The 27140-nt window shown below is 42.3% G+C and overlaps 1 protein-coding gene across 2 annotated transcripts in view; it reads right to left on the bottom strand.

The window, feature by feature from the left end:
• Window positions 1-27140, bottom strand: part of WWTR1 (WW domain containing transcription regulator 1) — a 150544-nt gene that overhangs the window by 21973 nt on the left and 101431 nt on the right. For both annotated transcript variants that reach the window (XM_064275583.1, XM_003416160.3), the window contains exon 4: window positions 1387-1589. In XM_064275583.1, the coding sequence (XP_064131653.1) occupies window positions 1387-1589 (203 nt within the window). The remainder of the gene's footprint in view (window positions 1-1386; window positions 1590-27140) is intronic.

Below are 27140 nucleotides of genomic sequence, written 5' to 3' on the forward strand. Positions count from 1 at the left end.
GAAGTCAATGTGTATTTTTTAAAGCATCAGATGTAACTGAAGAAAAAAAAGTCATGTTTACCCTAACATCCCCTGCCCAGGAATAAAGGTTTCTGAAACAGTTCAAACAGCCTATTTCCTTAAACCACAGAAAGGAAGCTACCCACGTATCCCGCTCCAGATGAGTCATAAAGCAAAGTCTGAAGAATTAGAACAATAAACCGAAGGTTTCCTCCCCAAAATGTAGCCAGCAAAACTTATGAGACCTGCAAACATGAGTTACACTAGTTCTGCAACACAGAAGAAAGCACCACTCTCCCAGAGACTGAGCCACGGAAGTGGGGAGAAAACTGTGGCTTCCTTTAGGGTTCTCTTTCATTCGTTTTTGGACTTGTAGCACTGAGCCTGACCCACAGTAGACATAAGGCAACATTCTGTTGACGGATTAAACACACAAGTGAATGAGTGGAGAATGGGACAAAGACAGCTGATCCATGTCCAGGCAATTTTACAGAGCTCTTTATCAGAGTCCATGATGTAAGCCATTTTCTTCTCTCCTTCTCCCTTCAATTTTCCCAATTCTTTCTCATGTACTGCAGCGGATCAAAGATGGCTGCAGATTCTCTGTTCTTCCTTCCACGGAATCTCCCCTTCACTACCTGCCTTAATCTGGGTGGGCTCTGTGACTGCTTTGACCAAGAGGATATGGCGAAAGTGACTCTGTGATAGTTTCCAGAACCAGACCCTTGGAAATTGGCAGCTTCCAGTTCCTGTCTCTGGGAACACTGTCTCTGGGAGATGTGAACCGCCATGTAATAAATCCCACTACCCTGAGACTGCCATGCTGGAGATGTCACATGTAGATGGCTCCAGGCTAAGCCCATTCTTCCAGCTTTCCTCACCATGGTGCCACACACTTGACTGAAGCCATCTGGGACCCTCCGGACCAGCCCAACCACCACGCTGGCCTCAGTCAATATCACACAGAGCAGAAGAATAGTCCAGCTGAGCCCTGCCCTGATTCCTGACCCACATAATCATGTGACATAATAAAATGGCTATTGTTTTAAGCCACTAGGTTTTGGAAAATTTGTTATGCAGCAATAGATAATTGAAACATGCCCTTTTCTCTCCAGTTTCTCTTTTCTCTCTTTCCAAAGGCCAGCAGTGGAAGCCAAGGGCAGCCATACTAATATAACTAGACCTTGCACTCATAAATTTGGCTCTGAAGACAGTGCAGACAGAATGTTGGGAAGAGAAATTGGATTCTAGCCATGAGGTTAGGAGTAGAATTCCAGGCCCTCAGCACTTCCAGAGAAAGGTTTACCCTGATTGCAAACACACACCAGCAGCCTTGGCACCAACAAAGGCCACGGAGGCTCCACCTGGCACTTCAGAAGGCCATACCTGCCTCATGAGCTCCTCCTGGCGCATCCTAATCCTCTCTCTCTCCATCTGGATCCTCTGCAGTCGCAGTTTCTGCTGCTGCTGCTGCTGAGTGGTCAGCGCGTTGGGCATGCTCATGAGCCCTGCCGGTGGGTTCTGAGTAGGGTGATTCTGCTGGTTCAGGCTACTGGGTGCCATTTGCTGCTGGTGTTGGTGATTCATCACTACAGGAAGGAAAAACATACAGATTAATGACCAGACCTATAACACGTTATCAAAAAGAGACCATCTGAATGCTTTGTGCTCTAGAGTATAGATGCCTGAGATTCTTTCCAAAGTACTTTATTGTTAATCATTACTGTTTCAACAATTATTACCTTAATTCAATTCATGGAGGCTCAGATACTGGCCTCACTCCTGACTCACCTAGTCTCTGTTTTTTTGTTCCGTTTAAACTCTTACTTCACACCTTCCCTATGTCCAGAGCACATTGTAAACCTTACACAGAATCTAATGATCATGAGGAAATCCCACAGAGGCTACCACAACTTATCATTTCACCAGGACATCTGGGTGTGTGTGCACTTTCTGAGACAATCTGTATGTTTATGGCAGAGATAAGGAGGGTGTGCGTTCCTTGAGACATGGTCAGTACACAATAATATCTGGAATGGATGAATGAATTGATTGACATGTTAAACACAGCACCTAAATCAGAGACCTTCGAGTCTTGATGGAGCAGTAGTTAAGAGCTCGGCTGCTAACCAAAAGGCTGGCAGTTCGAAACCACCAGACACTCCTTGGAAACCCGGTGGGGTGGCTCTACTCTGTCCTATAGGATCATTATGAGTCAGAATTGACTCAATGGCAATGGGTTTGGTTTGGTTTGGTTTGGTAGATCAGAGACCTACACCCAACCGTCACCTTGTTAATGTTTTGTTTAAAAAATGATGCCCCAAAGAATCATGAACTAAGCTCAGGAACAAATGTTTCAATTTTTGCAAAAGTAAGAAATAAGGAGAAAGAAATCATACAAAAATGTTAACCACACTTGTGACTGGATAAAGGCACTGGAAGTTGTTGAAGCTTTTAAAAATTGTCTATCAGAATTTACCAACATTTTTAATATCAGCCTGGAGAACTTCAGTTTAGAAAAGAATTTTTAAATCCTTCACCAAATCATACCTTTGGCATCCCCACACAAAACGAATCTTTAAAAGTGCTAGTTTTTTTTTTTTTTCCAAAACAGTTTACCAGCCAAATTTGCTTAACATCCAAAATAACGGAAAACATGCTTTTCAGTCTATTTGCACATAGGTCAGGCCCCAAAACAATACAGTAAAATTTTACATGCTCACTTCATTTCTGAGAAAAGACCTCAATTTTTGCTATATTGGGTATCATACTTTTAGGTGATAAAATTATTGGCATATTTTACTGAAAATCCAAAAGTTAAATAACTTAGATCTTCGTTATGCTATAAAAAATTAAAACCCGTTGCCACTGAGTCGATTCTGACTCATAGTGACCCTACAGGAAAGAGGACAAATACTGCATAGGGTTTCCAAGGAGCAGCTGGTGGATTCGAACAGCCGAGCTCTTAACCACTACATCACCAGGGCTCCTTATTTTGCTATAGATATGTGAAAATATGTTTTATAACTAGCCCCAATCAACTATGTATATCTCACATTTCAAATGGCACTGAAGTTAGTGCTGTGCTAGCAACACAGACATATCTACCTATCATCACCTTGTGGCCAAGAACCAGGTATTGTGGCTAGGTCACAAAACGGGGCTGTATGAAAACAGAATCACATGGCTAGATTCTGGAATATGTACATATGTATGCATGAATGAACAAGGTATGTGGTCATATAGGTATATGCATATACACACATAAAAATGAATGTACATGTGTGCATACATTTATTCTAAAGACCATACCAACACTGAAGGTTTTCTGCCAAAGAATTGGTTTCCTTGAGGAAGAATTCCGAAGCAGGGACTTCCCCAAGATGGGGTTGGGAATGGGGTAAAAAATTCATTTCTTCATTCATACACTGACTCAAATTTTTATCGTATTCCCGTTTTTCGCCAGGCACTGGGTTTGAAGCTGGATGAACAACTTCTGCCCATAGAGAAACGAACAGGCTGGTGGTAGGGATGTGTGAAAGAATGAGATGGATTTTTTTGCTTGGTTTGTGGAAGGAGCCCTGGTGGTTAAGTGGTTAAGAGCTCAGCTGTTAAGAGCTCAGCTGTTAACCAAAAGGTCAGGAGTTCGAATCTACCAGCCGCTCCTTGGAAACCCTATGGGAAAGTGCTGCTCTGTCGTATAGGGTCACTATGAGTCAGAATTGACTTGACAGATTGTGTAAGGCTAGAACGGTAGGCAGTGTAAGGAACTTTAGAGATGATCTTGTCCGGTCCCTTTATTTTACAGAACTGTCACCCAGAGAGATAAAGAGACGTGCCTTGGATAGCATCAGGCAGAACCAGGACCAAAATTGAGGCCCCTGACACCTCATCCACTTGCTCTTTCAATTGACCTCTGCTGCTCTTCAGACTGAAACGCAGGAACAATTGCTGAAACCAAGAGCAACTCTCTAAATACATCCTGCCTTCAATAGCAAATAGGTAGCACCTGGGCCCAAAGGTTGTTCAGGTAACAAATAGGAAGGGGTCACAGAGGGTTTGGATAAATTGACAACCCTCTGCTCAATAACAAATACCAAGAGGGAAAGTAAGAATATTTAACATACACTGCCTAAACGTTTCAGGTTTTCTTTTCAGAATTAACCCCACTACAAAAGGACTCTCAGCTCCTGGTACCACCCCTCGCACACAGGGGGACCTCAGTAACTGATCTAATGAATGAATGAAACCAGTTGGGCACATCTTTTGCTCTTAGTTTAAAAACTGGAAGAAAAAAAAAGTACAGTCAAATTAATTCGATTGATACCAAATTACCTGAAATGAGTCTTTCATTTCCACAGCTGGTTAGAGCATAATTACCATCCCTATTCGAAGAACTGTGGAGGGCGGTCAGGGGTTACACATTCAAGTAAGATGAAATCCAGATATGCAAAGGGCTTAAATCATAAAACATTTCAGGTCAGAGGAGGGAGGCATAATGGGAATATGGTGAGTATTTCAGGGGATAGGCATTTCTGAATCTTCTGAAGAAATATGTGCCCACTTTCTTATATAATCTCCACAGACAAAAAAGATGCCCTGTTGAGCTGTAAGAAAAATGTGTAAACTGAATATTTCTAATATCGGAAATCCCCAGGTTAGAAAAAAATAGGCTTAGAATACACAAATTATTAACTCTATGCTAATTTGTATATTTGTAAAGTTTTGAAAAGCAAAGATGTCACCTTGAAAACTAAGGTGTGCCTGACCCCAAGCCATGGTGTTTTCAATCACATCATATGCATGCAAAAGCTGGTCCATGAATAAGGAAGATTCAAGAAGAATTGACACCTTTGAATTTTGGTGTTGGCAAAGAATACTAAACATACTATGGGCTGCCAAAAGAACAAACAAATCTGTATTGGAAGAAGTACAACGAAAAGGTTCCTTAGAAGGAAGGATGGCAAGACTGTTTTACATACTTTGGACACGTTATCAGGAGGGATCTGTCCCTGGAGAAGGACATCATGCTTGGTAGAGTACAGAGTCAGCAAAAAAGAGGAAGACCCTCAACGAGATGGACTGACACAGTGGCTGCAGCAATGGGCTTAAACATAACAATGATTGTGAGGATGGCGAAGGACTGGGGCAGTGTTTCATTCTGTAGTACCTGGGGTCGCTATGAGTCGGAACCGAGTCCACAGCACCTAACAACAATTTGTATAGATATGTTGAGAAAAAAAAAAAAAAAAAGCCAAGATTCAGGTCAGGTAACCTTACTGACGTGATAAATAGATTGGAGGAGGATCATGATCGTCGACGCAGGTAGGCTGCCCTTGTCAGTGTACAAAATGCCGCATTGGGTTTACTCACAATGTACTCTGCTATTCACCTCCACACACAACTGGATGTTGATTAGCAGATTTTATTAATGTCTGGACTCTTATCTGGGGGGCTTAAGACTTGGAGAAGAGCTCTCCCAAAACGATTTTCACTAGGCTTCAAAATACCAGCCTTTATAGAGATGTTCACAGGGAAGAATGGTGGAGTTGCTGTTTTTTGGGGTTTTTTTGCCCCCATGTAATTGAGATTTGATCATTCAGATGAAAGATCTCTGGTTATTAACTGTAGAGACTGGGAAAGAGTGGAATTCACACAGTGGCTTTGTTTTCAGCGTAAAGCACAAATCAACAGAGAAGTACGTAGGAGGATGTTCACTGCAGTATTCTTTATAACAGCAAAAGACTAGGAAGAATCTTAACGTCTATCTGTGGGTGACCATAGACCATCCATCCAGAGAATTGCTAGGTAGCAGCTACTTACATGGAACAATCTCTAAGAAACATTGTTCAGAGGGGAAAAAAACCCAAGGGCAGAACTGTGTGCATGGGTATGTTACTACCTGTGGTTATGTATGCGCACCAAATCCCTCTAGAAGGATACACAAGAAACTGGTAGCAATGGGTGCCTCTGGAGAGGAAATTGGGTGTCTGGGCTGGGAGATCTTCCTTTTCTTCTGCTGTACTGTTTGAATTTTTCCTAATTGCACTTATTGCTTATGTAAAACATAAATGAAAATATGAAGGTAAAAAACATAAAGCAATAACATGGCAATGTATGCATTAAACTCAACATTTTCTTGGTGGAGTAAAAGGCAGTAACCCCCAAATTATTTAAGAAACAACAAATAAGGCTTGGAGCCCTGGTGGTGCAATGGTTAAAAGCTCGGCTGCTAATCAAAAGGTCGGCAGTTTGAATTCACCAGATGCCCCTTGGAAACCCTATGGGGCAGTTCTACTGTGTCTTATAGGATCGCCATGAGTCAGAATAGACTCAGTGGCAATGGGTTTGGGTTTTTTGGAATAGGCTTAGATATAATCAAGACAGTCAAAGCTAAGAGCCGACCTGTGAAACCCCCTCATTCATTGTACGGATGAGGAAACCAACACCCAGAGAAAGAGTGAATTTAGTAAAGGTCATAAAACTGGTCAGCGGCCTAGAAACCAGACGTCCTAACTCAGTGCCCACAATTCAGCTTGTGGCTAAACCTCTGCTCCCGGCAGCTCTTTAGTTCAATCATCAGTCAGTTTGCTCTGCGACAGAAGCTCACGAACTTCATTGCTAGTTGCATTCTTCCCAGCTACCATTACCAAACATTTTGATCAAAGATTCCATAGAAGAATCCTGATCAAAAGGGGCAAATGTAGGACAGAATTTCAAATTCTCATGGCCTCAGACTTTCTGGGGCCATGGAGGCTGGATGAATCCCCAAAACTATTGCCCTAAGATAATCTTTAAATCTTAAACCAAAAATATTCCCTGAAGTCTTCTTAAAACCAAACAAGAGTTTAGCGTCACATTAAAGAATGTCTGCCTTGAGCATTATGATCTTTAAGATCTATCTATATGGAATCAAATTGACAACAGCAACTTGAAAGAGTAGACAGGAACCTTAGGGGACGGTAAGTTTATGTTAATAGGGGAGAAAAACTCAGAAAAGTAGGGTGATAATGGTTACAACAACCGAAGAGTGTATTCAACGTTACCAAATTGTACATGCAGAAACTTGAACTGCTGTATGATTTTGCTATTTATACTTCCAGCAACAACAAAAATAAAATAAATTATAAAAAACAAAACACTGCTTTGGCTAGCTATTCAAAGAGACATCGAGGAACCTGGGGGGCACAGGAGGGACTGAGGCTTAACAAGAGATAAACAGGAATGAATCCTCGGGAAAGCAGGGGAAGGCAACTAAATTTGCAATGAACAAAACACTCTTTGGGATAATATTCCAGCACATTTTAGGGAGAGAACAACAGTTCCGCTTAAGATGAAAAAAAAAAAAAAAAAGACGAGTATTCCAAACGCACTATTTGAAGCCAAACCGGATTAAGGGCAGACTGCCACAAACTGCCTTAAAAAGGCGAAAGACCTCGTCAGTTCTAGACCTTTGCCAGTCCCCACAAAAGGGAATAACCCAAACAGAAGATTTCTCCATCGAAACAGGAATGCATCAAAACTAAAACAGGAACATCTATTTTTCTTTCCTTCCAAGACAGTTCAGAATTTAAATCCCTATCATTTATCTTTTTCTTCTCTCTTTCTGTTTTTTTTTTTTGGTAATTGGCTTTGTCCTTTGTGTTTGGAAATAGACATATCATGCTCTGTGGATAAGTGACCAGAAACATTTCACTGTTGTTGTGTGCTGTCAAGCCGATTCCAACGAGAGTAAAACTGCCCCATAGAGTTTCCAAGGAGCCGCTGGTGGATTCGAACTGCCACCCATCTGTTTAGCAACTTGAGCTCTTAACCACTTCACCACCAAGACTCCACATTGCATTGGTGGTATTCGATATAAAATAATACACCAAGAAAAACAAACTCCACAACATCTGAGACGTGAACACCCTTTTAATTCAAGAGCTGCGTCCTTGGCGACTCCTTGGTGAAGCAATCAGCCAGCACGGGAATGGGGAGGGGTGAGGGTTATTCGTGTTGGACCTGACCCTCTCGTAAATGCTGCAGGAACAGTGTACACTGATGCACCTTCCAACCCATCCCAGCAAACGCAGTTGGTCCCTTTTTCTGCAAAGCCCCAGGAGTATGCACAAGGCCAGGGAGGGCCCCACTCAGTGCTTAGGCCTGCACGTCATTTGCTCTATAAGAAGCAAACATGGAAAAGGCAAAGCCTTTGCTCCTTAATTTTTGGCTTTTGCAGCACCAGGAACAGAGAGCAACAGCTCGTAGAGAGAGTGCTTTGGCAGCTTCCACCAGCCAGGAGCTGCAGACGAGGAGGGAGGCCAGTGAATCCGAGGCTGCCCAGCGCGCCTCCTGGAATGTTTGACAAATGTCTTTTTGGCTTTAGAGAGGTTCAGTGGCTTGCTTTTTCTGTGTCCTGGGCTTTCTTCCCTCATTTTAAAAATAGGCTTTGGTTAAACACACACATACAATACCAAGTGAAGAAAACAAAAGTGTAAGGTTAGGCTCAAATATAGAAACCATCACTGGTTGCAGGGGGCTGGCTCTGAGAAGATTATGGAAAAGGACAACCAGTGCTCCAATGGCTCGATGACCCTTAAGCCCTAGAAAGACAGGGAAATTACTTTACCCTCTGTAAATCCTTCTCCCCAGTCCACATGTGAGTCTGAGGAGGGTGAAGAGGAATAGCCGTAGTTGGTCATGCATTTCTCGCCCTGTTCTCAGGCTCCTCTCTCTTTCTGACAACAAACTTCTCAGCTGAGATGTCTCTATTCTGGGCACTCTGAGCTGAACATCTAACAATATGTGCCTTCGTCAAAATGTCAAAAGGCACAATTCCACTTAAGTTAATGAATAAGGCCTCCCCAAGTGCTCTAAGGCTTTTTCACGTCCAATCGCCTGTTCCCAAACCACACTTCTGCTCCACCAATAATGAAGATAGTTTCACATGGCGTCGACTAGAGTTCATTAGTTTAATAAAAATATAATATCCACGAGTCCATACTCAGGAAAATAAATTGCTGAATACATAAATAAACAAACAGAGAAAAGAGACAAATCTCCCATGGAGAAGAATTTCAACAATTTATGTAGATACACCATCCTTCTTGCATGTGGGCTGTACACGGTGACTTCCTTCCGAAGAGTGCATTATGGAAACCCAAAACCCACTGCCGCTGAGTCGATTTCGACTCATAGCAATCCTATAGGACAGAGTAGAACTGCCCCATAGGGTTTCCAAAGAGCAGCTGGTGGATTCAAACTGCTGACCTTTTGGCTTGCAGCTGAGCTCTTAACCATTGTGCTATCAGGGCTCCATATTATGGAAAGGGATAAATAAAAGTAACTCTACAGCGGAGACACCTGATAAGCACTACCTTAGCCAGGTGATCGAAGTCACTATCAACAGTGAAAAATCACGTTCACAGTATGTATCCTTGATATGATGAGATGAAAATGATACTTCATCTCTGCGGTCTTCCTCTGCAAAATCCATAACCTGTTTACTCATGAGAAAAAGTCAGACAAATTCCAACGGAGGAATGTCCTACAGAATGCCTGACCAGTACTTCTCAAAACTGTCATGATCATCAAAAACAAGGGAGGTCTGAGGAACTGTCACAGCCCAGAGGAGCCTAAGGGGACATGACCACTCAATGTAATGTGGTATCCTGGGTAGGATCCCAGAAGAGAAAAAGACATCAGGTAAAAACGAAGGAAATGTAAATAAAGCATGAATTTTAGTTAATAATAATATATCAATATTGGCTCATTAATCATAACAAATGTACCATACCCAATTAATATAAGATGTTAATAATAGGGGTAACTGGGTAGGGGGTATATGGAAACACGGGAAGTCTTTATTATCTTCTAAATTTTTCTAAAACTGCTCTAAAAATAAAACGTGTTTTTGTGGGTGTATTTACTGTGCACCCAATGTGCCTTTAATACTCACCATGAATTGGTTTATATAGGATAAAAGAAATGATAGAGCATTCAAAAGTAAGTACAGTCTGTAGTGTGTTCCATCGGAGTAAATAGGTGTTGAGCTAAAAAAAAAAAAACATTCCCAGAAGTATTCCCTGGGCAAGTAAGACCTGGAAATGTTGGGCCAAACAAAGTGATAAGCATTTATTTCACTGCAGTATATTTTTCAGAGCCTTGAATAAACTAATGGGCATTAAGATTTTCCAAGACAGAGATATAAAGGCAGCATTTCTTAAACTTGCAAGACCAGTGTTCTTCTGAGTAGGAATACTGGCAAATGCTGGTCCACTGCAACTGTGGATGGATACTGATTCAACAGAATTAGCCTTCACTAAGCTCCTATTGTGTGCTCAACTGTTGAAAGGGAAGTAAGCAGCTGCTCAGGACGCAGAGCCAGGAAGTGAAAATGGCACCTAGTGGATGTGGAACAAAGTGGTTTCATGTGCCTGGACTTACCTACTGCTGGTCAAGACACAAAATGACAAAGCACAGCAAAATCCAGGAAAAGCAAGGGTTATAAAAGACTGCCAGAATACCTGCAGAAGTTCTTCACAAGCAAGTTGACTCAATGAGATGGTTTAACTTATTTCAAAGATGGTTTAACTTGTATATCCATTTTCACAGGTGGTGAGCAAAATCTTGCTAAATTTAGTTCCGTACGTTCAAAATTCATAAGGTTTTCACTGGCTAATGCTTTTCAGAAGTAGACTGCCAGGTCCTTCTTCCTAGTCTCTCTTAGTCTGGAAGCTCAGCTGAAACCTGTCCTCCATGGGTGACGCTGCTGGTATCTGAATACCGGTGGCATAGCTTCCAGCATCACAGCAACACACAAGCCCCCACAGTACGACAAACTGACAGACACATGAAGACCAAAGACCACAGCCTTCAGTATGGATTACACCTCAACATAAACAAAACAAAAATCCTCACAACTGGACCAATGAGCAACATCATGATAAATGGAAAAAAGATTGAAGTTGTCAAGGATTTCATTTTACTTGGATCCACAGTCAACAGCCATGGAAGCAGCAGTCAAGAAATCAAAAGATGCATTGCATTGGGCAAATCTGCTGCAAAGGACTTCTTCGAAGTGTTGAAGAGCAAAGATGTCACGCTGAAGACTAAGGTGCGCCTGACCCAAGCCATGGTATTTTCAATCGCATCATATGCATGTGAAAGCTGGACAATGAATAAGGAAGACCGCAGAAGAGTTGACACCTTTGAATCATGGTGTTGGCGAAGAATACTGAATATACCATGGACTGCCAAAAGAATGAACAAATCTGTCTTAGAAGTACAACCAGCATGCTTCTTAGAAGCAAGGATGGCGAGATCGCGTCTTACATACGTTGGACATGTTGTCAGGAGGGATCAGTCCCTGGAGAAGGACATCATGCTTGGCAGAGTACAGGGTCAGCGGAAAAGAGGAAGACCCTCAATGAGGTGGATTGACACAGTGGCTGCAACAATGAGCTCAAGCATAACAACAATTGTAAGGATGGCACAGGACCGGGCAGTGTTTCGTTCTGTTGTGCACAGGGTCGTTTTGAGTTGGAACTGACTCGACAGCACCTAACAACAACATTCAAAATAATCCTTTAGGCTTTTTTTTTTTGCTTCTATGATAACATAACATTGTTGTTGTTCGGTAATGTCGATTCTGACTCACAGCAACCCCATGTGACAGAGCAGAACTGCCTCATAGGGTTTCCTAGGCTGTCATCTTTAACAGGAGCAAATGGCCAGGTCTTTTCTCCAGCAAAGCTGTTGGTGGGTTCGAACAGCTGACCTTGGGTTAGCAGTGGAGTGCTTTAAATTCTGTGCCACCAGAGGTCCTTATAGTAACATTAACTGCTCCAAATAACCCTTCCAACATCATCCTGTGGGACTGGGAAGAGGAAAAACTAACATTGTTCTGAAAACCTCAGTGCAATTTCCTTAAAATAGATGGCTGTGCAACATTCAGACACACACGCTGGGCGATACACACCTGATCTGGGACCTGGGAAACTTCCTCCTGGAACAGGTGTGCAATTCATTTTGATGTTTGGACTAATAAATTCATATGAATTGCATCAGAACCACCTTCCAGGAGCCTCAACATACTATGAGAGGAGAACACTGGCCACTGGGGCGAGCCTGTTAGGCCTGAAAGCTTTCCTACCACCTCATTCTCCGTACCCGCTCTACAAATGCTGAAACAGATGCCTGTCACAGAGAGTGACCAACCGTCCAGGTTTGCCTGGGAGAGAAGGGTTTCTCAGGATGCAAGATTTGCAGTGCTAACCAGCAAAGTCCTGAGCAAACAAGGTGGTTGGTCCCCCTTGGCCTGTGGCTGTGACTGCCCACGACCACAAAGCTAATTCATGGCAGTAGAACCCAAGCCTCCCATTTCCATCCTAATGTCTTCCCTTAGAAAGATAACCAGACGTCGACCAAGGTCAGGCTGCCCAGATTAGCTGCCAGTGGATCCTCCCTGGATTACAACCAGAGGGTTGTCCTCCTTTTGTTCCCAAGTTACTTGATAATCAGAGAGGGAATATTACATATCCTCTGACTCAGTAACTTTGTAAAGATATCGTGTACTACTTACGATACATGAAACTCAGGATACCTTTCCTTTGGGTTGAGCCAAACACAGTGAATGGAAGCTTGTACAAGAACTAACTCTCATCTTCCCCAGGGCTGGATTTGTACTCTTCGTAAACAAGTCCTGGGAAAGAGCCATGTCCTTCCTGCCCCTTAGAACCAATCACAGTACTATGGATCTTCCTTATAAAAACAGAACAAAAAATAATTTAAGCACACTTCAAATCTGACTGACTGATGCACGTAACTAGAATCCGCTGCAATCATGTCGACTGGGACTCATGGCAACCCACATGTGTCAGAGCAGAACTGCCCCGTAGGATTTCCGATGGCTGATTTGTCTGAAGTAGATTGCCAAGGCATCTCTGTGTGGATTCAAACCTCCAACTTTTTCAATTAGCAGTCAAGCACATTAACCGTTGGCACCACACAGGGACTCCAACTAATACACAATAAAAAAAAAAAAAAAAATCTGTTGCCTTCGAGTCGATTCCGACTTACAGCGACCCTATAGGACATCGTAGGGCTGCTCCCTGAACTAAACTTCAGGCATATGGGAGAGAAATTGACAATGAAATATTATCAGTTTCATTTCTAGTAAGATGATCACCATAGACTTTTTTAATTTAAAAAAAAAAACAAAAACCCATTGCCATCAAGTCAATTCCGACCCATAGCAACTCTATAGGGCAGAGTAGAACTGCCCCATAGGGTTTCCAAGGATCGGCTGGTAGATTCAAACTGCTGACCTTTTGGTGAGCACCTGAGCTCTTAACCACTGTTCCACCTGGGCTCTGTTTTATAATCAGCGGTTTAGAAATCCATCACTTTCCCCACTATACTCATTACAGGTGGGGGTCACATATTTACTGTACTTGGTACCATCACCAAAGGCCAGAAGGGGCCTTAGTCCATTTAAACCGCTGGTTTTCAAACTCCTCTTTTTTAAAAAACAAAAACCAAAACATTGTCATTGAGTCGATTTCAACTCACAGCAACCCTGTAGGATGGAATGGAACTGCCCCCACACGGTTTCCAAGGAGCACCTGGTGGATCTGAACTGCCAGACCTTTTGGTTAGCAGTCATAGCTCTTAACCATTACACCACTAGCATTTCCAAAACTTTGTTGTACATCTAAAGATGATCACAGCCACATCACTCCTAGTGGGACTCAAACTTCATTAGTAGGGTCTTTCTCCTGAGTCCAATACATGGCTTGAAGCATAGACAACCCTCACTTCAGGGGTTCGTTCAGTAGAAGGTCTGGGGCTTATAGGGGTGCTGGAGTAGGGGGAGTAAGCACTTCAATGGAACTCCCTTTTGCCATTTTTCTCTAAATTCTCTTGGTCTTGCTTTCGCCCTGGTTTTGTACTGGCATTTCTCAATTGTTGTGTCAAAATATTAAACACATTTTTAAAGTACGTTGACTAGCCATAGCTTTTGGAGACTGAGCACCAGGAGACCAATCTCCCAGCTTAGCTCTGTTCACATGCCTCCAAGATCCCGACATGGGACCTCGGGACACAATTTAAAACCAATGATTTACACTAATTCACACATTTTAGAGAGGAAGAAACCTGCAAGGTTAAGCTTCTTGGCACAGATCACACCCACAGACTGTGACAAGCCAAAGAAGCCCAGAGTCTGTGCCAGAATGCCGCGCCTGGCGTCCGCTGCACCCCTCACGGCTCTGTCTGGCCCACCCTCAGTAATCAAAAATTACTTCCAGAATTAAATTCGATTGTCTCATGAAAAAGTCAAATGCAGACTAATTTACTTAACTTATGCACCACTATAAAATGCTGACATCAATGTGAACCACCACGTGTTTGATGATACCCTAGTTGTGTGACATGGTTCTACAGAAAATGATACAGGGCTTTGTTCATTAGTCCTTTACACAAAAAAACAATGGATGACACCCAATGAATTTTGAAAAGCTACACTCCATGAAGCAGGAAGGTTGAAATGGGAAGAAGTGCTGCCCTTGGGCTGAACTAGACCTTCTGGCCACCGTGGATTTTGGGGAGTAATGATCAGCAACTGGAAGAAGCCAAAACATACAGGTGTAAATTGTTTCTGACATATATGCACACCCGGCTGCTCCAATCTTTAAAAAATATTTCAGCGTCAAGAACGTCTGAGCGCAGCTGCAGGTCTTTTCCTCCCAGTTGATGGGCCGTACATGGCGTAACTCATGTGAACTGGCCAACGTCAGGTGTCACGCAGCCCTGTCTGATAGGAAACACATGTCTGCAGAGGTAGAGAGAAAACCCAGCCACGGTCCAGCCCTGACTCAGTCACGATACAATGAAGGGAAAAAAAGGGCTGCAGACGTGTCTCTCGCCCTCCTTGTGTCTCTCTCAGCTTCTGCCAACAATGAGCCGCTTGTGTCTCTTATTTCCCAGAAACGGTATTAGCCGTCCAACAAGGTCAGCAAAAAAAAAAGCAGCTTTTCACTTCAGGGTGCATTTGGTTCCAAAAATCTGTAAAGTATTAAACCAAGAAGTTGCACTACCCCAATTTCACACTGAGCCCTTTATTCCAATTCTGAGTGAGAATAACCATAAGGAAATTTCTCAGCCGGCTCAGCTGATAAGGCACAGGGACCTGAGATGTACGCACATTCAGCCACACTCTCCTGCCTTCCCGTTTCAAGCCTTATAACTGCTTCCGGCTGCTCCAAATCTGACGGGTGGGCCTCAGGCTCTCTAGATTCCTCAAGATCTTCCAGTCTGAGACTTGTAACTCAAGCTGCAAGGATTCACAGGAAACCCTAAAGTTTTAACACCAGAAAATGATTTTCCTACCTAACTATCCTATCTGCTTGTCCAAACAGCAATCTAGTCGACAAACCAGTGTGCAATTATCTCAGCAATCCTTAGTTGCTGTTCTGGTTGTAAAGACTGAAATGCCTGTAACACTGATTTTTCTTTTCCTAGTAAATGCATTACCCAAAATGTGGATTTTATTAGCATTTAAAGGATTTAGACAACAGTTCTCATTACTCCTTGTCCAAGCCAAAACCTGCTGCCGTTGAGTCGATTCCCACTCACAATGACCCTATAGGATACAGTAGAACTGCCTACTTGTTTAGCAGTGGAGCTCTTAAAAAATGTGCCACCAGGGCCCCATTCCTTGTCTAGACCAAACCAAAACCAAACAATCACTGTAGGGTCGATTCCGGCTCATTGGGACCTCCATGTACGTCAGAGTAGAACTGGGTTTGTGATGTCTGTGAGCTTCCAGAGGAAACCCTGGTGGTGTAGTGGTTAAGAGTTTGGCTGCTAACCTAAAAGGCTGGCAGTTTGAATCCACCAGGAGCTCCTTGGAAACCCTACGGGGCAGTTCTACTCCGTCCTACAGGGTCGCTATGAGTCAGAATCGACTCGACAGCAGTGGGTCAGCTTTTGGACACAGGTCATCAGGCCTTTCTTCCAGGGCACCTCTGGGTAGATTCGAACCACGAACCTTTTAGTTAGTAGCCAAGTGCTTAGCCATTTGTGCCAGCTAGGGACACCTTCATTATGCAGAGCAGGTGTGCGCACACACACACACACGCCACACACAAATTAACCATTTTTGCTGTGTTGATTTCTTCTGGATCCTTCTGCTGTAAAAAAAAAAAAAAAAGAGTAAAACTGTTCCATAGGGTTTCCAAGGAGCAGCTGGTGGATTGGAACCGGCCAACCTTTTGGTTAACAGCCAAGCTTTTAACCACGGCGCCACCAGGGCTTCAATCTTCCTTACAGGCATAAAGACATCCTATTTCTTCCACCTAAAGCAGCACCAGAATGTGTCACTCTGATGCCATCTGACATCTGGGGTATCTCAGGATTTATCAAAAGTGGCCTGTAGCATGAATAGGGCTTCAAACCAGTTCATTCCAGTTTGAACCCTTGCTGAGAATTTGCTTTTCCACTCCCCAGATATACGAAATCAGAACCTACATTTTAACAGGGTCCCCAGGAATGCACCAGTTCAAAGCCCTGGGCAGGAAGCACATCTCTTTGCTTGGGGAGCAAACAATGACCTAACTTTGGGAAAAGTGGAAACTGATACTTGACACTACTGCTTCACAGAGTTATCTTTGTGACTGCATTTAATTGCAGGGCCTGGCAAGAGCGGCAGAACCAAACTGTTTTATTAACATCTTCAGACAATAGGTATACTTTTATCCCGGCAGGAAATGGAAACTCTGATTCATGCACTTATTTTCATCAGTCCAGGGAGAGTTTATTGAAGCTTTTTATTGGTGAGCTTTCCTTAAAGATTTTAAAACTACACCAGGTGCAAACTGCAGCAAATCAAGCTAAATAACAGAAAATGATTCTACAGCTGCGCTCCACAAGAAGTAGAGAAAAAGGCTGCCACTGTGAACTGCTAGCTTTTATAACACACTTTTTATAACATAACTGGGGAGGAGCCCTGGTGGTGCAGTGGTTAGGAGCTACAGCTGCTAACCAAAAGGTCGGCACTTTGAATCCACCATTCGCTCCTTGGAAACTCTATGGGGCAGTTCTACTCTGTCCTATAGAATTGCTATGACTTGGAATCCACTCTACGGCAAAGAGGTTTTTAGGGGCGGATCATCCAACAGGCCAGGTAAGCACGTGCTTACCTTGCTTACCAGGTCATCTGTGGTAAACAATTTCACATTTTTTCACACGTCAAAGATTCTGCTTCTAGGTATGGCTGGTATCTGTCTCTCTCTTAACCCCATAGCACCTTCCTACAGAATCAAAGCCTCTTTTCAAATTTATAACCCCTGACAGGGGCAGATGGCCCAGTAAGCAAGGTAAGCACCTGCTTACTTGTGCTTACTTACTAATCTGTAGTAAGCAATTTCACACCTTTGATGTGGTGAGACCCACGTGAAATTGTTCACTACAAATTGTTCATCAAGCACAGTGCTTACCTTGCCTATGGGATAATCTGCCCCTGAACGTGACATTTTAGTAAATATCTTTATTATATAAAGAGCTCATACAACAAAGACACTAAGTCTCCAAGAAATAAATAGTCAAAGGACTTGAATGATTTATGAAAGAGATCATGCAATGAGCAATCAAACATGGAAAAATTTTCAGCTTCACAAGAAGAAATCATAGAAATGCAAATGAAAGGAAGAGCCAGTTTTTAGCGATCAGATTAGCAAAAATAGTACTGTGACGCCGGTCTTCTGAATCAAGACAGGACCACTCAGGAAAAAAACAAACAAACAAGAAATCCGGTAAAATTATATGCCAAAATTTGGGAACTTGTGCATATTGAGGGCTGTGCATCGGCGTTTCATTGGTAGAATGCTAGCCTTCCATGCAGGCAACTTGACTTCCATCTCCGGCCAACGCACCTCACACAGGGCCGCCACCCATGTAAGCTTATGTGTTGCTATGATGCTGAACAGGTTTCAGTGGCACTTCAGGGCTAAGACAGACTAGGATGAAAGGCCTGGTGACCTACTTCCAAAAACCAGCCAACGAAAACCCTGTGGATCACAACGGTGTGATGTGCGATGATCACGGGGATGGTGCAGGAGCAGGCAAGTGGTTCATCCTGTTGTATGTAGGGTCACTCTGAGTCAGGGCCTGACTTCATTGTAGCTAATTACAATACCAAGCCAAAATCCATTGCTGTGGAGTTGATTCGGACTCACATCGACCCTACAGGACAGAGGAGAACTTCCCCGTAGGGTTTCCAAGGAGCACCAGGTAGATTCCAACCACCGACTTTTTGGTTAGCAGCTAAGCTCTTAACCACTGTGCCACCAGGGCTCCAGCTAACCACAGTGATGACCCCGAAAAGGTCACTTTGAAATGAAAAAGTATCAGAATATTGTGGCAGTGTTTGGCTGGCAGGACTAGCGACGATTTTTGTCTTTCCAGTGTCCTACGGTTCATTCACCGAGCATTTGCCGAGCACCAACCAGGTGCTGCCGATATAGTGAGAAACAAGAGAGCAAGGTCCCTCCTCAGGATATCATAGTCTCGTGGGGAGACAGACAACAGCAGTATATGCTATAATTTCAGCCATAAGGGCTTTCAACAAACAAATTTGGAGCTATTTTAGCCAGGGAGGTTAAGCAAGGCTTCTCTGAGGAAGTGCACAAATGAGAACGGGGGACATTCTAGGCTGAGGACAATAAGTGCAAAGGCCCCAGCATGTGAGCATACCTGCCTGTGAGCCTGGAGTACTCACACAAAAATATGGAGGCCAGCGTGGCTGAGGACAACGGGCAGGAGCGTGGAGGAGAGGTGGGCAGGCCAGGCCACGTCGGGCCTGGTGGCTGTGCTGAGCACTGGGGCTGGACTGTGTTCAAGAGTGACAGGACTCTGCTTTCAGCTCACTGCTCGTACTACAAGGGACACTGCCAGATTACTTTATACCCTACAGTAAAATTGTAAAAATGCTGAGAATATCCAGGGATGGGAAAACTCTGAGGGTACCTGGTGAAGTTAGTTAAATAGAGTGAAGGAGAGAGCTGCACCTCTGAATCCGTGCCTCTCCATTAGTGTCTTTTGGCCCTGTGAGGTGGTTCAGGGGCATTGCTGGGAAGGGAGGAATAAGATTTGGGGACATGGGAGGGAAGACACCAGAGCAGCTCCACTTTTACACACTAACAAAAGGAGATTCTGGTCCAAAACAAAACAAAAACCTATAGCTCTAAATTTTATCTGGGAGTGTAGGCCAAAAGGGGGTTCTGTTCTTAAAAACAAAAAACTACTGCTATCGCATTTCAAAATTTTATCCTTGAATCCAACTGGGTATGTGCAATACAGTTGTTTTGGTCTTCCGCATTTACGGGCTGGTGCTCAGATCAGGCCATCACCCATTGTTTCGAGAGGTTATGGAAAACCTCCTTCTGAAACTCCTAGTGTTCACTGTTGGGATTGCAGAGTCTACACCATTTATGGGGAATCACAGCAGACTCCCTTCTCAGGTCTGTCTCTGAATCTGGAAAAACTATGTTTCTCCTCAACACCAGTAAGTCTTCACGAAAGCTCAGGCTTCTATCACTGAACATAGCACCTTCTTTGAGAGAGCCCCCAGGAATCTCAGAGCCAAATCTGCAGGCACTTCTTGCAACCACACCAGACCTCATGATAGGCATTTTTCTACCCAGCTTTATTTTCTCACACACAGTCTCCTTTTACCCCAAATTAACTATATTTTTCATTTTTATCTTTTTGAATTATGTGCTTTGTAAGAGGCAAAAGTAGGGAATAAACAGTGTTATCAGGAGGGATCAGTCCCTGGAGAGTGACATCATGCTTGGTAAAGTAGAGGGTCAGCAAAAAAAAGAAGACCCTAAACGAGATGGATTGACACGGTAGCTGCTGCAACAATGGGCCCAAGCATAACAATCATTGTGAGGATGGTGCAGGACTGGGCAGTGTTTCGTTTTGTTGTACACAGGGTGACTGTGAGTTGGAACTGACTTGACAGCACTTAACAACAAAGAGATGGAAGTACCACAGCTTTATTTTAAAATTATATATCCATGTATATAGTTACAGGAAACCCTGGTGGCGTAGTGGTTAAGAGCTACATCTGCTAACCAAAAGGTTGGCAGTTCAAATCCACCAGGCGCTCCTTGGAAACTCTATGGGGCAGTTCTACTCTGTCCTGTAGGGTCGCTATGAGTCAGAATCGACTTGACAGCAACAGGTTTGGTTTTGGTTTGGTATATAGTTAGACAGATACATTATTTGTCAAATAAATATGTTCTGTCAACTTTAACTGAACTGGTTGGAAATGGTCATTTGCTAGTCATCACAAGGGGTGGGGGTATACGACTTCAGGTCATGTCTTACAGAGACCTGGTGAGCCACAAAGCTTTTCCCAATATCCCATTGTCTTTACTGGACACACTCAGTAGGGCAGCCAGCAGACCCAAGCAAGTGCTGTCCCACTCTTACCCTCCATGGACACTACCTTAACCAAGTAATCGAAGCTAACATCACCAGGACTGGGACAAACTGCCGCCATGTATCTCTTGATACGATGCAAGGGGAAGAACACAACATCACTTCTGTGGCTCTCGCACCGTGAACATACAACATAAATCTAATCATGAGGAAACACCAGACAAATACAAATTTAAAAACAGCCTACAAAATAACTGGCTTGTACTCTTCAAAATCACCTCGATGGCAATGGGTTTTGACTCTTGAAAAACACCAAGGTCAACAAACACAAGGGCTGGGAAATCATTCTAGATTAAAAGAGATGGAGATATAATAACTAAATGCTATGCATGATCCTAGACTAGATTCTGACCCTGGAAACATAAACAGCCATAAAGGACATTGCTGAAACAACTGAATACATTTCAAATACAGACTGTGGATTCGATCATAGTATTGCGTCAATGTTAAATTGCCTGACTTTGATATCAGTACTGTGCTTATGTAAGACTGTCCTTTAAAAAAATACAGACTGAAATATTTACGGGCAAAGAGATACAATGTCTCCTATTCAGTCCCAAATGATTCAGAAAAAAAAAAAATTATACATACACTCACATTAAGAGAAACAGAGAAAGCAAACGGGGGCGAGTTATAAACAACTGGCCAAGGCAAATCTGGGCAGAGGGCAAATGGAAGTTCCATGTATTATGCTTGAAACTCTTCTGTAAGTTTGAGATTAATTCAAAATAAAAAGTTACATATTAAAAACAACAACAACAAAAACTTCCCTGCACACACCCCAAACTCCCTGGAGATTGAGAATTCTCAGTCTGGCAGGGTCCAGAGAAGTTGCATTGTATAAGGGCCATTGTTCAGCAGCGTTATTTATGTTGGCAGAAACCTTATTAAACAACGGCTTTGGTAAGTGACTAGCATTTGGAGGGGAGGGAACTCTAGCTGTGATACAGACTCCATGATTCTGATACGTCATACCCACTGTTCTTCCCAGCCTGCCCACCCCACCTCCACCTCCAACTGTTATTTAAAAGTTATTCTCATTTTCAAAAACTAGAGTCTAATAAGGCGGGACAGAGAGCTGCATTGAGGGACTAGATGGAAAGGTCTTTCAGAAGAAACAGCTCAGAACAGCTGGGCCTGAGGACAAGACACGCGGAATAAGGAATTACAGGTTTTCTTGGGAGGATCCTGGGGCACCAAAGGAGTTGGCAGTAAAGTTGGAGGCCCTTTCGCAAAAGGCCCTCACTTTCCAGGGTCAGAACTGAAGAAACTGCTCCACGTTTCCTTCTTGGTAGGAGGAGAGATGAATAAACTAAGATGAGCAGGATGACACTGATGAAGAAACCAGAAAACATCAACATATGGAAATGAGGAAGGTCTCAAGCCAAAGCCATCCTATTTTAATAAAATTTGGACCTTAAGATTCCCTTGAACTCTAGGGGAAAAAAAATGTACACTTAAAACTGCGTTAGACACAGCAGAGAAGAGCAAGCACAAATAAAGGAGCCATGTTGTGAATCTGAGACGTGAGGTCTCTGGAGGGGTACCCCTGGTTTGCAGGGTCCCAGGCAGTAGCAACTGAAAAACAACAAACTCTGAGGGGAAGGAGTCCGGAAACCTTCCAAATGCCCTGAGCATTCGTCTTGTTAGAATGGGGTGATCCAGTTCTATTTGGGGAGAAACGATAGTCCCATCCTAATGAAGTCGGGCATCACTGCAGTTGATAAGTGTGGAAATAGAAGAATTATTTTCTTGATATTTGAAGTGTGAGCTTCGAAGTAGCCTTATGATTTCTTGTGTGCCAGGACTAAAACGGCCACATTAAAAACTTTTTTTTTTTTTTCCAGCTCTGCAAATATTTAATTCTTGGCAAAATTCAGAACTCACAACTCACTCTTCACTGTGTCTGAGAAATATAATACTGGAAAGAAGGATAAAAATTATATGGAATCAAATGCATATAACACGTACTGGGAAACTAACTTCAGATGAGACTCCATTTATGGCTTAGTCAAAAACATATGGATATGCAAGAGCAAGTGGGAAAGCTAGGTGCCTGATTAAAAATAAATACTTTTTTTGTGGCAACCTTAAACCATTTTTTTTTTAAAGAGAAAGTAGCACCCCAAACACATTCCCCACACCCCGAACCAATACACACACAGTGAATCTTTAAACAATTACTTATTTTGTTTGATAAAAGCAAAATATATCAAAAGGATATTCTGCAAGAAATTTTTATACTTTACTCACAAATAAATGTTCCAAAGAAACTGGAAAAAATGAGAAAATTAAAGGTAGGCACAACAGGTATGTACTATAATATTTATTGCAGCATTATTGATAGCAATTAAAAAAGAGAGAGAATTAACTTATATGACTCTCAATAGAACTGGTTAAATAAATTATGGTAGAGCCATACAATGGAATGTTATGCAGCCATTAATATGCTGTAATGGTTTATAAGCACATGAAATATATCCAAGTCCACTCATCACTAAATAAATACAAATTTAAACAATGAGAATCTAAGTTCTATGTATCAGAACTGCACACTAAAAAGTTTGATAATAGACATTATTGACCAGGGTAGGGGGAAGGAAGCACTTTGATACACTGTTGGTAGGAGTGGAAATTGGAATAACCCTTTTGGAGGGAAATGGAACAATAATTATTATTGTTAAATGCACATTCTCTTTGACCCAGGAATTCTACCTCTGCAAAATTATCCTGTACATAAGTAACAAATGGCACAAGGATTTATAGACAAGGATACACACTGTGGCATTGTTTATAGTAGTAAACAATCAGAAAAGGATCTAAACATCCACTATAAAGAACTGGTTCAGTAAATTAGGGTACACCTGTACACAGTTGCTGTGAGTCGGAACTGACTCGATGGCAACGGGTTAGGTTTGTTTGTTTTACAGAGTGGAATATTATGCATTGCTGACAAAGAATGAGTTTTTTTTGCAAATAGCACGCATACATAAATAATGTGCCCACACATATAATGCACCTAGGGTGCTAAGAAAATAATGCACAAGGAAGTTGCGAGGTTGGCAAAAAAAAAAAAAATGTATAAAATACAGAAAGTACTAATTTAGAAACCTCTCTAAGGGAATGTTAAGTTTTAAAAAAACAAAGACATATAAGCTTGCACGGGTATTTACAGAATCTAGAGAAGAATACCCAGGAAGCTGAGAGTGGTTTCCTCCAGGGAGGATAGAAAGACGAAGTGTCCTGTTGTGAAGGAGACTTAACTTTTCACAAAAACCCTCTGGAACTGTGTGAGTTTTCTGCCATATGCCTGTATTTTAACAAAACATCTAGTTTTCCAGCAAAAACATCTAATCAAACAATATCACAGAAAAATATTTATTGATATGAAAAGATGCTCATGAGCTATTGATTAAGTAAAAAACACAGGCCACAAAGATGTAAAGGATTTCCCACTTTTTTTGTTTGTACTGAAAAATAAAAAAAAGACTAACAGATGAGAAAACGTTAGCGTGATTCTGAATAGTAAGACTCCAGTGTTGCTGCTGTTTTTTATTTTCTCATTTTTGCTGATCAGTATTTTCAACGATGACATATAATAATTATATAATATGGAAAAAATTAATATTCCAAAAATTGTCTCAAATAGGTTTAGGATCTTATTTTTTCCTGCCTTTTTTTTTTTTAAGTCAAGGAGAGGGGGGTGATTTTCTTCTTCTCAGCACTTATTAATAAAGACTACCAAGGCATTTGTTTTCCTGGCCTCCTTTATGTATTATTTTGCTGATTTCATCACTGAGAATTATTCAGAGTAGCACCATGGCAGAACAGCTGTCCCTGACCACCAGCAACTGCAAAACACCCAGAGAATAAATTTAGACTTCCATAAAGGAAGGAGGAATCAATCTTCCAGCTGATACCGGGGTGGGGAAGGTGATGATTGCAAGCAGGCGGGGGCAACACCATCAGGGGGCCCAAGAAGAGATCAAAGAGTCAGAACGTCACTCAGCACTTATCAGTCCGGATTAAGTGGCTGGATGACAAACATCCCAGAATCCCTTCACCTTTATAGGGCCTCAAACTGGACAAAATGCCCCCCCACAGCAAGGAAGTCCCTGAAGGCACACTATTGAAAGTTAGAAGAAAGGACTAAATTGGTTATAATTATTTTTAAAAGTTTCAACAGAAGTCCAAAGCTGGGTGAAAAGATTAAAACCAAACCAAACCCGTTGCCATTGAGTGGATTTCGGCTCAAAGCAATAGGACAGAGTAGAACTGCTTCATAGGGTTTCCAAGGAGCAGCTGGTGGATTTGAACTGATGACCTTTTGGTTAGCAATCTGAGCTCTTAACCACTGCACCACCAGGGTTTCAACCCTATATAAAGGGGCTAAAAAAAGTCTGACCTAGCCATTTTACCTGCCTTCCTAAAAGGTTTCACTCTTCTCCAGGGTGGGGACACTCCTCTGGAATTTGTTCAGGAGGTTAGACCTGCAACAGGGATGGAAGACCCAGTAAGCAAGGTAAGCACGGGCTTACTTGTGCTTACTTACTCACCTGCAGTGAACAGTTTCATGTTGTTTCATCATGTGAAACTGTTCACTACAGATGAGTAAGTAGGCACAAGTAAGCCTATGCTTGCCTTGCTTACTGGGTCATCCGTTCCTGTCAGGGACTATAAATTTGAAAAGAGGCTTTGATTCTGTAGGAAGCTGCTGTGGGATTAGGAGAGAGGCAGATGCCAGCCATACCTAGAGGCAGAATCTTTGATGCGTGAAAAAATGTGAAATCGTTCGCTACAGATTAATAAGTAAGCACAAGTAAGCCCATGCTTACCTTGCTTACTGGGTAATCTGCCCCTGGCCTGCAGGGTACTGACTCAGGCCCATTCTAAGCAAGCAACACCAAAAGCAGGCTAACGCATTTACCCAGGGAATTCAGACTATACAGTTCAATCATCGGGATCCCAAAATGGTGACTTTTTGCCTACTGTTTGAGGCTTACTTGGTATGTCTCAGGTCAGAACTCTCTGGGAAGTGGCTTTAACGACCAGTTACCCAGTGCTCACGTGTGCACTAACACCAAAAGTGCCAAAATGACAAATGCCAAAGCCACAATGTCTATTTCAGACAAAGAGCCCAGTCAAAAAGGTGGTGAGCCCACCTATCAAGTCAGTGGCTATTTGAATGGGTATTTGCCACTTTAATAACAGCATTCCCCAAACACTGTGCTAAAACACACAATTCTATGTGGTTCCCAAACTTACTGATGATCAAAGTCATCCAGGCACTTGAAAACAGCCCACATTTCCAGACCCCAGACTAGCCCTACTGAAACATAATTTCCAGAGGTGGGGCCTATGCAATGTATCTCCTGGCAATAGCTAGACCTCATGATTCTTCCTTTGGGAGCAATCAGACTACTGGATTCTGAAGATTTATGTTTAACAAATGCCTGGGGAGGTCCAGCTGGTGGTGGGCCTGGACCACACATGGAGAAATACTGATTTGAGTGACTGGTCAATAATTTGTTTGCCACAAGCAGCCACGGCCAACTGATTCTCCCTGTAGAAGCTGTAGAAGCTTGAGCATTTGTGGTTATGCCTATAATACTCATGGGGCCTGAAGCCTTCTTTCCAACACCCATCCTTCTCTCCCACCATAAAAAGCTCAAAGCACCAGGCTGTTCCTTTTGTTTTGTTTTTGTGTTTGCCACAATAAAAGTAATATAACGATATTATAGAAAAAAGGAGGAATCGCAAGGCAAAGGCCTTACTATAGTCACTATGAACACTTAAAAATATATAATTGACTTACTCAATAAATTTATTTTAAAAGTGATGTGCCCATATTGCTTAATGTGCTAGGGGCTCCAAACAAAAGCCAAACCCACTGCCGTCAAGTTGATTCTGACTCATAGCGACCCTATAGGACAGAGTCGACCTGACCCATAGAATTTCCAAGGAGCGCCTGGCGGATTCGAACTGCCGACCCTTTGGTTAGCAGCCGTAGCACTTAACCACTACGCCACCGGTGCAAGGGGCTAGAAATACACAGATAGGGAGCAAGGTCCCTATCCTTGAGAAACTTAGTCTTGTGGAAAAAGAGAATCTCAACGAAGTCTTTTTAGAAAAGCAATATTATCCCAGGGCATAAATGATTTTTCTGCTTTATAAAATTATAATGATATAATAGAAAGTTTTCCATAATTTTTACACAGTATTTATAGCTACTATTTTACTGGTTACAAATATGTAGCTATTTTCTATTGTGACATTAATTTAAACCAGTACTCATTTATTTATTCTGGCATTTCTTTTTTTTTTTTTTTTTTGCTATTATAATAACCCATCTTTGGGTACACAGCTTTTTCGAAGTGTTCATCTAGCATACTAATTATGAATTTTATCTTAGGGAATATTTTTCTTGAGAAAATTGGGGGGGTCAAACATTTTTCGTGGCTCTGGGTCCTTCTTAAGGAGATTTTATACCCACATCTCACATAAGAAAATCTACAAATCTTCATCACCAAATCTTAATATACCAAGATAAATAAATGCTGATTTAAGTCAAAAATTCATCTACATTAAGATAAATGGAATATAGCCATGAAAACAAGATTTCATTTTTTTTTTTATATACCATTATCTTC

This window comes from Loxodonta africana, chromosome 23 (genome assembly GCF_030014295.1).
Source record: "Loxodonta africana isolate mLoxAfr1 chromosome 23, mLoxAfr1.hap2, whole genome shotgun sequence".
Classification (NCBI taxonomy): domain Eukaryota; kingdom Metazoa; phylum Chordata; class Mammalia; order Proboscidea; family Elephantidae; genus Loxodonta; species Loxodonta africana.